The following is a 15,899-nucleotide window of genomic DNA, read 5'->3' on the forward strand; positions in this document are numbered from 1 at the left end:
CAGCAGTAATTCCCTACCGTGTGTTTGCATTTTTGTGTTCTTTTGTTTGTTTCTGAATATTTTTAATCCTCATACTCCTCTCCCGGGGAAGCCAACGAGGCACTTACTTGATGCTCCCGTCACTACTTTCTGCTGCTGTGGCTTTGGTGAGGGGCGCCAGGATGCTGCCCGGGACCCAGCCCTCGGCGGCGGGGGAATGGTCGCTGGCAGGCTGGTACACCAGACACATGTTCTGCTGGTTGACGGCGAGGACCTGGACCACCTCACCTTGGCTCACACAGATTTCATTCTCCTTCAGTGCATAGTAATCTTTGATCACGGCCATGGACGAGGTCCCATTGCAGCCTCCCAGGTCGTTCTGCTGGGAGATAAGGGTAAGAGGGGCACAAATACAAGGACGCTAGTTCATGTCGGCTTGCTCGGCACCCTACCCAATGGTTCAAGGCCAAATCTCCCACTAGCAGGGTAGGCAGTGGGCAGCATTCGCTCTTTAGTAATGACATAATATTAATAAGGTGCTCTGAAAGTATATTTTTTAATAGCAATGTTTCAACAATATTATCATCCAGGGTGAATAGGCTCCAGCCCACATAAAGGTACAAGCACATCAACCTGGAAGCCCCTTCCTAGCATACAGCCTTCCTGCCAGCATTCTCTTACAAGTGAAAGGAAGAACCTGGCAGTGGCATAGGGATATGTAAGCACCTGGGCAGAGTGAGGTCAGCATAAGGGTCATGTCAGGGGTCACAATTCTTCAATGGTAAGAACATGGATTGTTTGATATTAAATTTTTCTCTTTTTGAAAATGCATTGGCTTTACTCTATATTCTGACCCTCTTGTCTCTGCCCAATTCAAAGGCAAGGCCATGACCTACCCTTACCCAACTTCCTGCAGGCACCAGGTACCCTCTCCTACTCATTAATACAAGAGATGCTGCCTATGACCTTTTCATGTGAGTCTGTATCAGGGCAGCTGCATCTAGACAGACTTGTAACTTTCCAAGGAGGTCTGGCTGCCTCACAGAGCATGGTAAGTGTCAGAAAGTCTTCAGCATATACATATTCTGTATATACACACATACATATTCTGTATGTATATACATACAGGATATACATACAAATTCTTCAATATATATATATTTTTTGTTTGGCTGTTTTTGAGACAGGGTCTTGCTATGTCACCTAGGCTAGAGTGCAGTGGCAGAGTCATAGCTCACTGTAGCCTGGACTTCCCGGGCTCAAGCGATTCTCCCGCCTCAGTCACTGGGACAACAGGTGCATGCTACTGTGCCTGGCTAATTTTTTTTTTTTAAAGTTTTATTAGAGACGAGTTCTTGCTATGTTGCCCAGGCTGGTCTTGAGCTCTCGAATTCAAGCCATCCCCCTGCCCTGGCCTCCCAAAGTGCTGGGATTACAAGCGTGAGCCAGCGCATCTGGCCCGATATGTTTGACAAAATGCCAAAGTGACTTCAACTTACTCCCAAAGGCAGGATTGTTTTTTAAGGTCGAAAATCATTTCCAGGTGATATGATAGAACAAATTGGTCTAGTTACTCCTGGACACTAATTATTTTTTAACATAACCAATATAAACTAATAATTTTGGGGAGAAATAAAACTATAAAATTGGAACATGTAGATAAAAAAATGTAAGTGTTCCTATTCATAGAGCCACTGAGTTCTAGAGTAAACTGAGGCCTAATGAGGTTAACTAACTTGCTAATGTTCTAAAGCAAGTGAGTTGCAGAATTGGGAACAGAAACCAGGTTTGCCTGGTTCCTAATCTAGCACTTTTCCCATTTCTCTCCTGTTCTACCTACCTTGTAGGGGCGAAATAGCTGTGTAGACTAAATCTATGCTTGAGTCTTTGACTCGCCTCATGGTGATGTTTGAATTGTGGATTATCTATGACAAACATTCAATCCAAGTTAGACTTCTCCCATTCTCACACTGATGATCGACTTCCCTTCCACATCAGCCGATGGATAGTGAAGAACAGTGAACTTCTTTCAGTAGGTGCTCAAGGCATCATTAGAAAGGGTGATCTCTTTTTAAGATGTCAAACACTACAGCAGTGACTTTTAGATGAAGATGATCCACACCACAACTATTCTATTTAGCAAAAATCATCCATTGTTATGATTGCTAGAGGACACTGGTATAACTCACCCAATTTATAGGGAAAGAAAAACAAAATTGAGACTAGACTGTACTTAGTGGGCTGTTCCTGCTAAAATAATCAGCAAGCATTCAATGATGCCACTTCCTGGCTGAGTGCAGTGGTTCACAGCTATAATCCCAGCACTGTGGGAGGCTGAAGTGGCCATATCGCTTGAGGCCAGGAATTTGAGACCAGCCTGGTCAACATGGTGAAACCCCATCTGTACTAAAAATACAAAAATTAGCTGGGTGTGGTGGGGCACTTGTAGTCCCAGCTACTCGGGAGGCTGAGACAAGAGAATTCACTTGAACCTGGGAGGCGGAGGTTGCAGTGAGCTGAGATCACGCCACTGCACTCCAGACTGGGTGACAGACCGAGACTCTGTCTCTTCCTAAAGTAACTCCTGAGGCTGTGCCCTCGTAGTGACAAGGGTGGAAGTAATGAGTTGTCACTTACCTTGCTGGCTTCGAACTTGTCCCCAGACTGGTGGTATTCAAACCCTGGACTGCCATTGGAGGTAGATATCTTCAGGGGAGGCAGAGGTGGGTTATAGCTGGAGCCCTTTGGGGGCTTCTCTGAGCCCACAGGAACAGAGGAGTAGGGCCTGGGGCTGGTTTGGGGAAGCCTGGCAGGTTGAGACCTCATCACAGCTGTGCTCCTTTCTTTCCGCTGATACTCAATGGGCGATTGCAGTGCTGTGGGATAAGAGCAGGTGGTTACTCTAAGCGTTGGGAATCCCACAAGGATTTGGAGGCCTCTTAGGCCCAAGGCTTTGTGTTAGGCATCATGTGGATAAGTGAGAAAAACACTACCCTTGATTTTAAGGCAATGTGAGAACTAAGACATCTACCTAAATAATGAAAATACAAAAAACAAAATGGTGCCATATGTGAGGTGCCAAGGGTTGTGCAAAGACAGAGAAGGCTCTGTAATACGTGTGGCGGTGGTGGCGACAAAGAGCTTCGGAAGAGAACTGTGGCCAGACTCTGGCACTTAGGCTGGAGGAAGGAAGCAAGTGTGACATGCTGGTGAGGGGAACAGGAAGTAGTCAGAATGCCTAGGGCCTTGGGTCTCCCTGGAGGAAGAGGAAACGAGAAAGGTCTGTGAGGTGGGACATGCCATGGTATAAAAAGTCTAGAAAGTGAGGCCAGTGAATCTGGACCAAATTTTGAAGGTCATGAAAAGTAACTGGATGGAATGAACTTTAAAGCTTTAAATTCAGATTCTATCATCAGAGAGCCACATTAACCTTGCAGTGGTTAGGAGGAGGGACTGGAGACAGAAGGCTTCTTGTCTAATTCAGAAGCCATGGAATGGTAAAAGCGAGAGGCAGAAGGTCTAGGAGAGCGGGACCGGGGGATGTGGAATAGATGCGGCTGTGGTGAGGTCGGGAGAGATGAGACTGTGACAGCCTAGGTGGGAAAGCAATGCAAGAATCGAGGATGGCTCGGGTTTGGAGACTTGGAGGATGGCAGTCAGTGGAACTCAGAAGACAGGAGAACAAGCTGATGTGAAGGGGAAGACTGGAGCGTTGTTTTATTGAGTTTAAGGTAACAAGGTTGTAAGGTCTGAGAACTACAGAGGGAGAGCCAGGCAAATGCCATACAGGTCCAATTCTTTAAGAATGACTTCAAGGGTTGACTGATTATGTCATTTTTATCAGTTTGCACTGTAACAACTATTTAAGTGGGTGAACACCTGGGGCCCAGAGAACTTCTCAATTATAAGGATGTTGCTACTGTAATAGGTACATACCTCAACAGGACTCAACATAGGGCCACACTTCCTTTCTATCTGAGGTCTCAGAAGGAAAGATTGGCTCTGAGATACCTGCACACATCTCTGTAAGTAGAAGCCTGGCCCTGGTCCATCATCACATCCTTGTCTCTTGTATGTGTCAAAGTAATAACGGGCCCACCAGAGCACTGCCTCTCTCACTGAGGAGCGTTTTGTGGGCATTAAGTATTTAGGAGATGATAACCTACTTCAGTAACACAGTCAGCCCACTGTATCTGCGGGCTCCACAACCATGGATCCAACCAACTGCGGGTTGAAAATATATGGGAAAGGCCAGGCGCAGTGGTGCACGCCTGTAATCCCAGCACTTTGGGAGGCCAAGGCGGGTGGATCACTTGAAACCTTGTCTCTACTAAAAATACAAAAATTAGCCAGGCGTAGTGGCATACGCCTGTAATCCCAGCTTCTCGGGAGGCTGAGGCACGAGAATCGCTTGAACCCAGGAGGTGCAGATTTGCAGTGAACCGAGATCTTGCCACTGCACTCCAGCCTGGGTGACGAAGTGAGACTCTGTCTCAAAAAAAAAAAAAATTTATATATATATATATGGGGGAAAAAGATAGAAAAAAGATGGTTGTAGTCTGTACTGAACATGTACAGAGTTTTTTTTCTTTTCATTCCGTAAACAATATAGTATAACAATTATTTACACATCATATACATTATATTAGGTATTATAAACAATCTAAAGATGATTTGAAGTATACAGGATGATGTACATAGGTCATATGCAAACACTATGCCATTTTATGTAAGGGACTTGAGCATCCACAGACTCTGGTATCCTCGGGAGGTCTTGGAACCAATTCCCTGTGGATACCAAGAGCTGACTGTATCTCCATGATTCATTAGGCGAAAGGTCTCTTGGAACCAAGTAAAGGTCTGAATCATTGACTATGCCTAAATAAATACAGTTCCAAGTTCCAAGTACATAGCAGAGTTATAAAGTATGCCTTATCAAACTGATTTTATGAATCAATTCCCATCATATGGAATTGTGATATTACCTGGTTATTTACAACAGTTGTGCTAAAACATTTGAAAATAGTATGCCTTCTTAAATAAGCTAAATGGACAGCCTGTATTCTTTCACCAACCTCCATTGGCATAACTTAATTCTCAGAATCAAGAAAACTGCATCCCTGCAGGGTTTGTTTTTGACTGATCGATACAGTGTCTTATGTCTGATCCTGTTTCTTTCTTCACTTTGGTTGCTAGGGAGATCATAATTAAATAAATGAGTGCTCTAACACTAGCACCTATACTGCAGTTCTGTGGTTCACAACTTTAATTTGTTGAAGTCCTGTAGCTGTGGATTCAAATCCTGTTTCTATCGCTCACTGTTTCTGTGACCTTGGACAAGTTCTGAGTCTCCTTTTCCTCACTTGAAAAAAAGTAGGACGAGAGTACTTACCTCTCCATGTTGACATGAGGATTAAATGTGAAAAACCATGTAAAATGCTTAGCATGGTGCCTGACACAGAGCAAGGATTCAATATACAAGAGCCATTATTGTTATGTCAATAATTTCTTGTTTCAACTTACTGTTATACCTTATTTTTCTTTTGTCCCAAATTGATGAATTTTAAAATTCTTAATTTCCGCTTAAAATCTATCAGAAACTCCTAATTAATAGTATGCAATTTAAATGGATATATTTTATATATGCACACATTTTTGCATAAAATTATTTTATCAACAAAAGTGTTCATTTGAAGTCATATATTCAGAAATCATAAGCCATACACAACTTTCATGACCATCCCTCAGGGCTGGGCTGGTGTTTAATTTTAGATATTTTAGAGTGAAAGGAATCCTAGAGATCACTTAGTCTAGTTGTTTTTCACCAAATTTTTTTTTACAGTCGAGGGCCAGGAGCCTGGCCCAAAAATACTTTCTGTAAGTGCAAAATTGCTTTGAAGTCTCATGTTCTATCTTAAGAAGTCATGGCATCCTGTTACATGATCTCCTTCTATTTGTCTTTAAAACACTGTGCTAAATCCCTTATAATATAGGGAAACTGATATTGTAGGGAGGATGCCAGTTTTCCTGCTTCCAGGAAGACTGGCTCATCACGGAGCATGCCAGCATGGGCATAGTATACCTACCTGAACTCTCTTTTTCACAAAACCAGTCACAAGGCCCAGAGAAATGTCATGACCTGCTCAAGGTCCTCAACTCGTATGTCACCTTTTATCTTTCCCTTCGGCATTTAGTTCCATTCTAGACACCCAGAACATGCTGTATCTGGATCATTTGAGAGTCCAGATCCTAGTACTGGCATGAAAATGTGACACACCCAAGGGTGGGCCTGTACATGTATACATGTGTGTACCTTTGTGTGCACTCATGTGAGCACATATGGCCATGTAGTACAGATCTCAGGACAGGCAGGAAGAGGTGGTATACCCAAAGGTGGTTTTGTGTGTGTGTATGTGTCTATCCAGGCATATGTGCTTGCTGAGCCTTCAGGTTTACTTCATTACTAGTTACATTTTGCATTCAACTACAAGCTCTCTTTCTGCTTGGTTAGACATCAGAGCTAACCAAGTCAGCAGAGATCAGCCACTAGTTTAAAATCGCACACCCCTTTCCCATGCCAAGCTCAGTGTGAAGAAAACCCCAGCAGAGGAAAAAATAAAGAAATATATACAAAGTGGCAACTCTACCTCACTCCAGTTCACACCACCCATGAGGGAGCTCCTGCAAGGGCCACAGAGAGCTACACCCTCTGCATAACCACCAATTTTCTTCTAGGAAGTTTCAGGGTATTACAGAAATTTAAAGTTAGCAATCATCTCTCATTTAAAAGGGGTAAGGCTGGCTAGCAACGTGGCTTATTTAGGCTCTCACACTGTTGGGAGCAGAGGAGGGATCTGAACTGATTGGCCAAGCTCTCATTTGTCTCTAGTTAACACTAGAGAAGCTATGAAAAGTGGAAAAATACATGTCATTTCTAGCCAGCCCTGGCCCCTTAGACACAGAGGATATGCCTACCTCAGACTTTTGCCCAAATTAGTACCAGGCGGTAGTGATGGCAACAAGACATATACCCTGTGTCCCATAAGCAAAATCTCTTCTATCAGAATGATGGAGCTTCTTTTTCATACCCTATCTGTTCTTCTTGTGTATTCAGATTCAGAAAAATTCAAAAGTGTTTCTGAAAACTACAAAGTTGGAGTTCCATAAACTGTGATCTGGGTTCATAACTCACCATGAACCCAGACCCAAGGAAGCTCAGAAGTTGTGGAGTCCCCTGACATGGCCCTGCAAGAAACCAAGCCCAGCACCCACCATTCAAAAAGTCTCGCTGTGTTTCTAAGACTTGATTGATGTCCTGCACCCAGGCCTGCTGGATGTCAGCGTTGGCGGCTTGCAGAATGACCCTCTCAGAAGTCTCTCGGTTCATGAGTGCAAACTTGCAGGGATCATTGTCCACATTCTCCTCCAGGACCAAGTAATTCATCTGGAAGAAAACAAGTTGATCCTTTTTATATTTAAGAGATTTTTAAAAAATCAGCAACATATTACTGTTCCTTAAAGTCTCTACTTCAGGACAAGCTTCCAAATTTTGCCCTGGATCTAGCAGGACAGTACTTAGGTTTTTGTCTCTGGGTGAGTGACATGGTCCCAGGGAACCTGCAGGATCATGCTGGAGACTGGCTCAGCCTGTCACCTCAGCTTCACAGATAATCACTGTTGTTCAACCTCCATGACCGAAGGTTATTAGGCTGAAAGATCTTCATGGTTCTGGATGTCACAACTCCAGTGCCTTGTCTTAGGGAAGCAGCTCCCAAGAACTGGGCTCTTCCTTGCCCCTTCATATCACCATTGGGATCCTCACCTTGATACTCCTTTTGAACATGTAGCCAGGGGTGAGGGATCCCTTCCTGAGCAGTTCACTGAAGATGACAATCTGCTCGAAGAGGAAAACGCGCCTCTCTTTGGTCCGGGACTGCATGCCTGCATCCAGCTCAATCACATAGAATGTGTCCTGCTGTAGCAGCTTCCCCTGAGCAGTCAGGGTGCCCTGAAGGAAAGAGGGGCTGGGGTGAAGTGAATGAAAAATGGGGAGATGGCCACTGCCCTCTGGGTCCACAGAACCTCCCCATCTGGGGATATGGACAACAGATCTGACATCAAAATCCTCAGGGCTCTAGGAAGAGACTGAATTGGGACCCACCCACTCATCCGGGGGCCAACCTTGGCCACTTTCCTGCTCACACAAGGGCCCTGGAGGGAAAGGGAAAGCAAGCTGTGGAACCCCTGAGAAACAGCTCCAGGCAAATGCCAGAAGGCAGGAAGGTAATATTATTAGCAGAAAAGTCATAATCCTGGTCCTTCTTGTTTTTTATTGAAAGGACAATGGAAAGTAGGTGACACTCGGAGCTACAAGTGGCCTTTCCATCCTCAGAGCCCTGAGAACTGTGCCTGCCTGGTTCCTTTGCAGTATGGGCCAAGGACCAAGGGCATTCTCATGGCCACCAACCTTGAATTCACCTGTAGACAAGGGAAGTGCTGAAGGCAGGACCACAAATATTGTGATAAGTCACTCCCCTCTCTTCTTCAATTATTTTAGGATGGGAAAATTCTGCAATCTTAGTTTCTAGTTATAGGCCAACAGGTAAAGTTGGGGGTACTATAGATAGGTCTCCATATTATATAAGCTGGTAGATACTTTTCTGGGTTCTGTGATTCTTCTAAAAATGACTCCAGGGTGGATGCAGTGGCTCATGCCTGTAATCCCAGAACTTTGGGAGGCCAAGGCAGGTGGATTACCTGAGGTCAGGAGTTCGAGACCAGCCTGCCCAACATGGCGAAACCCCATCTCTACTAAAAATATAAAAATTAGCTGGGTGTGGTGGTGTGTGCCTGTAGTCCCAGCTATGGGGAGGCTGAGGCACGAAGATCACTTGAACCTGGGAGGCAGAGCTTGTGGTGAGCCGAAATTGCACCACTTCACTCCAACCTGGGCAACAGAGCGAGATTCTGTATCAAAATAAATATATGTATAAATTAATTTTAAAAAAATTAATAAAATAAAAAAATAAAAATAAAAATGATTCCAGCTACTAGGCCACCTGATACCTAACTGAGGAGGCAGAACCTATTTGGTTTGTCAGTTTCTAATGAGATTTTCAGAGACATCTTCACAGCTTCAAAGGGAATATGGCCCAACCCAGAAAGTCTTCCCAGACTCTGTCAGAGCACCTTGCATTTCTATTGCTTTGCAACAGGAAGACCCTGACATCAGAGAGAGCAATCTGAGGGCCTCCTCTGAAATGCAGGTACTCTTTCTTAGGCGACAACTCTGCCCTTTGGAGCAAATATGGCCATTCCCTTCATGTGATGCCTTATTCCAAACACTACCCAGCAGAGGGGTTATTTTTCTTTTGTGTTCCTGAGAAGTGCCTGCCCTCTGCTTGGATCATGGCTCCTTACTGCCAATGTCAGCAGCCAAGCAGGCTTATCTCTACCCTGGTCCAGAGTTAATATTAAGCCAGTGACCAGCTAGCCAGGAAAGCTCTATTAATATTACATAAGAACCTATCATGGCTTATAGATCGGCCAGCATCAAAGGGAAAGCCAAAGGATTTGAAAGTGGGGGGGAATTTAAAAGAGGAGGCTCTAACTTCTCTCAAGCTCAAAGCCATGGGCTGAGAGAATAGACACATACTCACTGCCCTTCCCAGTTAGCTGAAGGAATGCCAAAAGCAGGTTCTGGTGGCTTGACAAAAACAGGAGAGAGCAGTGCTTAACTTAAAGCTTGATTCCGTGCTTGTGTGTGCCCTTACATGGACGCACACACGCGCACATGCACATGTACAACATAGCTCCTGTGAAGTTTAACTTGGGGCAGACAGCACAATCAGACGCCACTCCTCCTGCTGGTGGGCACTTCCTCCAGAGACCCAGAGAAGCACAGTTAGTCTCCTGTTCAGAAAACATGGGGTCTTCAAGGTTGAAGAGCAAAAGGGATCTCTTGGTTTGTTCAGTATAGCCTCAGACCTGATGTAATGCCAAGGAAAAAAGTATAAAACTCCACCCAGTATGAATGAAGAAAAATGGTTAAGAACTCAGTGTGTATCTGCCGTGTAACCCTACTTACACTAATGCCTCCGGCCTGCTTTGGAAGATCAAGAGCTTATGAAAAACGCACAGCAAAGAAAACCATCCACATAGTTCCTGTCACAGCAAAGCATGAAAACCAGACAGGGACACATGGGATGGGCTGGAAGGGCAAGCAGGAGAAGAGAATTTGGCTCAAGAATGTCATGAATCCAATGCATGAACCCAAACTTAAATACACTATCCCCTAAATTACTCATACAGTGGTATGAGTATGAGTCAACTATATATCTGTCTTGTATCTATTCCATTCCAGTGTAGCCAGAAAAAAAACAAGCCATTTATTTCTTAGTTATCTCAAATTCTAGGAATCCCTTTGCCCCAAAAAAGGAATAATGAAAGCTTAGGTTTCGGACCGCTGGGAAATAGAAAATACACATCTTTCTCTAAAGGGATCAACAACTACTAGGTACCGATCAGTAATTGTGTCAGTTCCAATTTTATCATATTAATCTTAAAAACATACTATGTGTGGCTAATTTATTAAGTTTGGATATACATTAATAACAGTCAGTTATTCAGTTTAAATTAGAAAGTCAATTTGCTCTTCAAAGGTCCACTGTTATGGGCTGAATTGTGTTTTCTCTCCTTCCATGCCCCTCATCAATTCCTATGTTGAAGTCCTAGCCCCTAAAGTGCCAGAATATCAGCATGTCACCTTATTGGGAAATGGGGTCTTTACAGAGGCAATCAAGTTAAAGTGAAGTAGTCATGCAAGTGAGCCCTAATAGAATATGATTGATGTGCTTATTAAAAAAAAAAAAAGGAAACAGTTGGGAGCGGTGGCTCATGCCTGTAATCCCAGCACTTTGGAAGGCCGAGGCAGGGGATCACCTGAGGTCAGTTCAAGACCAGCCTGACCAACATGGAGAAACCCTGTATCTACTAAAAATACAAAAAATTAGCCAGGCGTGGTGGCGCATGCCTGTAATCCCAGCTACTTGGGAGGCTGAGGCAGGAGAATCGCTTGAACCCGGAAGGCAGAGGTTGTGTCGCCACTGCACTCCAGCCTGGGCAACAAGAACAAAACTCCATCTCAAAAAAAAAAAAAAAAAAAAGAACTCTGGGTCTTTGCAGTCTCCTTGGAATTCTGACTTTGGTTTGGCCAAATGCTCTGTAACTTCTTATGACCTCCCTACTGCTGAACTTCCTAAAGAGATGCATCTTCCAGGACTGTGAACCAGAGGGGCCCAGGCATGAAGGCATAGTGGTGAGTGAATGAAGGAGGCAGAGGCAGGACACAGGGCTTCGGAGGGAGGAAGCCGCAACAGCTTGGACTTCTACTGTCCTGGAGAGAGTGGGGTTAGACGCATTCTTAAAGACTCACCTCGAAGCCCTGCAGACGTCCTAGATTCATCATGTCATTGCAACGTTTGGGAACAAGGCACATTAACTCCACTGCTTTCTGTGGGAAAGAACAATCGTCACTCAGGATGGGGAACAGCACTCAGGTAGGAAGCTCTTGGTAATTCAGTGCTGGAAAACAGGGACTTCATCTCTGGTGCCTCCTTTATTCTAGGAAGGGACGCTGGTTCCTGCTGTCCACTCAGAGAGTATGGGGCTTTCTGTTCCAGAGAGGGGGTGTTGGTCCTCAGCACAGGGGCTCCACGTCAGTCACTGAGCATATGTTGGGGGAATATTACTCAGCTCCTCCTTTCCCTACCTTCCTGTTTTTGTTCATCAATTCCCTTGCCTTCTCAGATTTTCTTTCTTCTCTCTGTTGCTTCCTGGCTGCCCAGGCAACAGCTTAGCCTGGCTTGTGAGCCACTAGAGGTCTTAAACTAAAATAATCTGTCAGAATGGTCTGTAACCTCTCTGGCTTAAAATAATCCCTTGGTGACATTGCCTCAAAGGACTTCACTTGGAAGTAGTCTGCAGGGTTTGGATAGGGAGGTGAAAATGGAATACTTTATATGTTTGACTCAAATAATACTTGCCTTCACGAATAAAATTGCGTACTGAGGCTTTTGTGCAACTTACATCTAATCTCTGAAGGATATTAAGGGGTTACCCTTTCCTACTATGTGTCACCAGGAACCTAAAGAACACCAGTGGGGCTAAGCTGTAGTCCACCCCAGGACAGATGTTATTGAGTTCTAGGAAACACTGTGTTAACACTTGCCATTCCTCAAGCAGGTACAAAGCTGTTTACAAGAGCCTCTTACTGTCTGAGAGGGGTGCACCTGGATCCATGGTCTTCCTGAGACAATCTTTTCCCCTCTAGAGAGAGATAACCAATATGGCCCCTAAGAACAGCAAGCATTACAAGCAGAAAACTCACCTCGATATCTGAGCACTCCAAACCAGCCTTCTCACTGTATCTCAGGAAGTCCTAACAAGTAGGGGAAGCAGAGGAGTGTGGGAAGGGGTAAAATTAGTAAAACAGCGGGGAAACAACTTATCATAAAAATACAATAACACCCTGGAGACTCTCCTTCCCAGCAGAGGTGCAATGGTTTCGTGTAGCTGAGAAATGAAATTATGAGTCATGTAAGATGTAATAACAGAGAGAGAACTCCCAGAATATCCAAATTTCTTTTTTTTTTTTTTTTTTTTTTTTTTTTTTTTTTTTTTTTTTTTTTTTTTGAGACAGAGTCTCACTTTTTGCCCAGGCTGGAGTGCAGTGGTGCGATTTTGGCTCACTGTAACCTCTGCCTCCCAGGTTCAAGCAATTCTCTTGCCTCAGCTTCTTGAGTAGCTGGGATTACAGGTGAGTGCCACCACACCCAGCTAATTTTTGTATTTTTGGTAGAGACGGGTTTTTGCCATGTTGGCCAGGTTGGTCTCGAACTCTGACCTCAGATGATCCACCTGCCTCGGTCTCCCTAAGTGCTGGCATTACAGATGTGAGCAACTGCACCCAGCCTCAAAATTTCAAAGCTATTGGAGAAGGAAGAGTGAGAGGGAGGGAAGACGGAAGGAAAGGGGGATTATGACAAGAAAGGAGAGAAAGGAAAGTTAAGTCTCTCTTTCCTGTTTAGCCTCCGAGTTCCATAAGATGAATCAAGTTAATCCATTGTTTAAAATATAATTAGGCTGGGCACAGTGGCTCATGCCTGTAATCTCAACACTTTGGGAGGCCGAGGTGGGAGGATTGCTTGAGGCCAGGAGTTTGAGACCAGCCTGGGCAACATAGTGAGACCCTGTCTCTATGAAAAAATAAAAAATTAGCCAGGCATGATGGCATGCACCTGTTGTCCTAGCTACTTGCGAGGCTGAGAAGGGAGGATCACTTGAGCTCAGGCATTTGAGGCTGCAGTGAGCTATGACAGTGCCACTGCACTGCAGCCTGGGTGACAGAGTGAGACCCTGCCTCAAATATAAATAAATATATATACAATATTTGATAATATATATTGATTATATATAAAATACATTGATTTTATATATAAAATATATATATAAAATAAAATTTTAGGTATTACTAATCTAAGGTTCCTAAGCCTTGCCTTTCCCTTTCTTTCTCCCTTGTAGTTCACTCTGATTTTATATTCTTATTATTTTTTAAAGGTATCAAGTCAATGATTGAGACAAAGTAAGAATGTGAATTGAAAAAGGAGAATCAAGTAACAATCCACCTTAAGGGCAGGAAGAACAGTCACGCAGTTTATATGGGGGCAAAGCTGATGGAGTAACCAGCAGTCGGATAAAAGTTCCCACGTACCTACCACCCCTCCCACAGTTCACAGTCCTTTGGGACAATGTGGTGGAGGCAGAATGCCTAGCACTACGCTAACCTGCTCTGAGCCTGAGGGACCCTTCCCCAGCCCTGACCCAGGCTCCCAGCTTCTTACCTTGAGGAGCAACTGGTATTTTGTTATTCTCTGAATGGGCTTGATGAGGAAGTCACTCAGTGTCAGCCTCTGATTTATCTCCTGTTTTATCTCCTGAAACACAGGCAGCAATATCAGAAGAAAAAGGAACTGAAGAACTGGGGTGCTCTGAATCAGGGTTCAAAGGCATAGAAGACAGGTCTGCATGTTTTCCAAGCTGAAGAATCTTTAAGCAATGTGAGAGGTAAAATTGCCTAGCGGACTGTTCACTTGTTATGAACAACACGTAACACACATCACCACTGGCTTCTTGCCTTCCTCCCATGTTTTTACAGTGAGTACTTCCACACCTTGGTCTTCACCCCAGTCCTGGGAGACAAGTTAGAGGGGCTTTAGCCTCTCCACTGCTTCAGGGCAAAGGCAGGGAAAAGGGGCTTCTCCTTGACATACAAGCCTATGGAGCAGGGCCCTAAACTTAGATCTCCCAACACTCAGCTGAGCGCTCTCTCTAAGTGATGCTGCTGCCTTTCTTCCTGCAAAATCAATCCTCCCAGGCTAGGCCAAGCAGAGACTAGGAAGTGGCTGCAAACCCTTCAACCAACAGAAGGCTCCTCAGTAAGTGGTCCCTGGGGGACTGGTGGGTACAATCTGCTCCAGGGTCACTTAAGAAGAACTGGAGCTTCTCAAACTGTCTGTGTGTTCAGGCTTATTCTGAAAACAGGGGCTTCTCAAATCAGAACCCAGACTGGGCCACCTCAGCTCCTCTCAAGTGAAGGTGCTTATGAGAATTTAGCTAAGAAGCTGCTTTCTCCGTTGCAGCAGCTATTCCTGCCATGAAGGGGTCAACAGTGCTGTGCGGGGGTCACCTAGGGATGGATGATGTCTGGTATTTCTGAAAGTGGCTGTCTTGGCCTGAGTTTTCCTCCCATCTCAGTTCAGCAAAGCCTGCACAGCTTACCTCAAAGTAGGTGTCATACTCAGCAACGATGTACTCTGAGCGCGGCTTATTCTGACAATACCACACGTAGATGTGTAGTTTTCGTTCCTGAAAGAACAGAGAGAGACATGCGGACAGTCAGCCATCTTGTGCCTTTTGTTCAATCTCAGAGTGCCGTGCTGGCCTCCACGTGAACGAAGGACAAAGGCACACCTGTGGAGGCACCAAGGCAGCTGAATCTCAGGGATATAAATGTGGTGGGCAAGAGCCACTTTCCAAATCGCCGTGGTGGTCAAAAAAACAAACAAAAAAACTCAGAGAGGACTGAGAAGGAAAGTCAGTCAAGGAAGAGCAGAAGAGAAGAAATTTTATTTATTTTTCTTCTGAGACAGCGTCTCGCTCTGTCACCCAGGCTGGAGTGCAGGGTGGGGCCATCATGGCTCACTGCAGTCTTGACCTCCCGGGCTCAAGCGATCCTCTTGCCTCAGCCCCCCAACAAGTGGCTAGGACTATAGGCATGTGCCACCAATCCTGGTTAATTTTTAAATTCTTTGTAGAGATGGGGGCCTCGCTATGTTGCCCAGGCTGGTCTCAATTCCTGGGCTCAAGCAATCCTCCCACCTTGGCCTCTTGAAGTGCTGGAATTACAGGTGTGAGCCGCTGTGCCTGGCCAGGATTTTAAAATGAATATAAATGAGCCTAGTGAAGGAGTTGGGGAGGAGGTGATGGGAGACACTCACATGCTTAATAAAGAGCTGTGCCAATCTGTCTTGCTCCTGGATACACTTTTCCAGTTCCGCCAGGAAAAAACTAAAAGGAGAAAGGGGATAAGAGAAGGAAGCCACATTATTCAGAACTGTATTATTTCTCAATAATAAGATGAGTGACAGAAGACTCCCCCCTAAGCCCTACCCCTTGAGTCAGATGCAGGAAGAGGACACAAGTCCTGGGTTCCCAGGACACTGGATCCTCGGGGCAGCGTTAACACTTACTCCTTATGCCAGTCATAAATCTGATGAATATTTCCAAACACGATTTTGTCCTTTCCTCGCATATCCTCAGGGACACCCTTTTCTTCTATTCTCTTCATGAAGCCCTGCAGC

The 15,899-nt window shown here is 44.8% G+C and overlaps 1 protein-coding gene across 4 annotated transcripts in view; it reads right to left on the reverse strand.

The window, feature by feature from the left end:
- The window catches only part of KALRN (kalirin, RhoGEF kinase), a 643,785-nt gene that overhangs the window by 48,962 nt on the left and 578,924 nt on the right, over window positions 1-15,899 (reverse strand). For 3 of the 4 annotated variants that reach the window (XM_011950775.1, XM_011950779.1, XM_011950777.1), the window contains 10 exons: window positions 15,789-15,892; window positions 15,537-15,606; window positions 14,818-14,904; window positions 13,881-13,973; window positions 12,368-12,418; window positions 11,414-11,491; window positions 7,802-7,987; window positions 7,252-7,423; window positions 2,617-2,855; window positions 108-361 (listed from right to left, as the gene is read on the reverse strand). In XM_011950775.1, coding sequence (XP_011806165.1) covers window positions 108-361; window positions 2,617-2,855; window positions 7,252-7,423; window positions 7,802-7,987; window positions 11,414-11,491; window positions 12,368-12,418; window positions 13,881-13,973; window positions 14,818-14,904; window positions 15,537-15,606; window positions 15,789-15,892 — 1,334 coding nt within the window. The remainder of the gene's footprint in view (window positions 1-107; window positions 362-2,616; window positions 2,856-7,251; window positions 7,424-7,801; window positions 7,988-11,413; window positions 11,492-12,367; window positions 12,419-13,880; window positions 13,974-14,817; window positions 14,905-15,536; window positions 15,607-15,788; window positions 15,893-15,899) is intronic. The other variant, XM_011950776.1, reaches the window with a different exon arrangement.

Source organism: Colobus angolensis, unplaced genomic scaffold (genome assembly GCF_000951035.1).
Source record: "Colobus angolensis palliatus isolate OR3802 unplaced genomic scaffold, Cang.pa_1.0 Scaffold31, whole genome shotgun sequence".
Classification (NCBI taxonomy): domain Eukaryota; kingdom Metazoa; phylum Chordata; class Mammalia; order Primates; family Cercopithecidae; genus Colobus; species Colobus angolensis.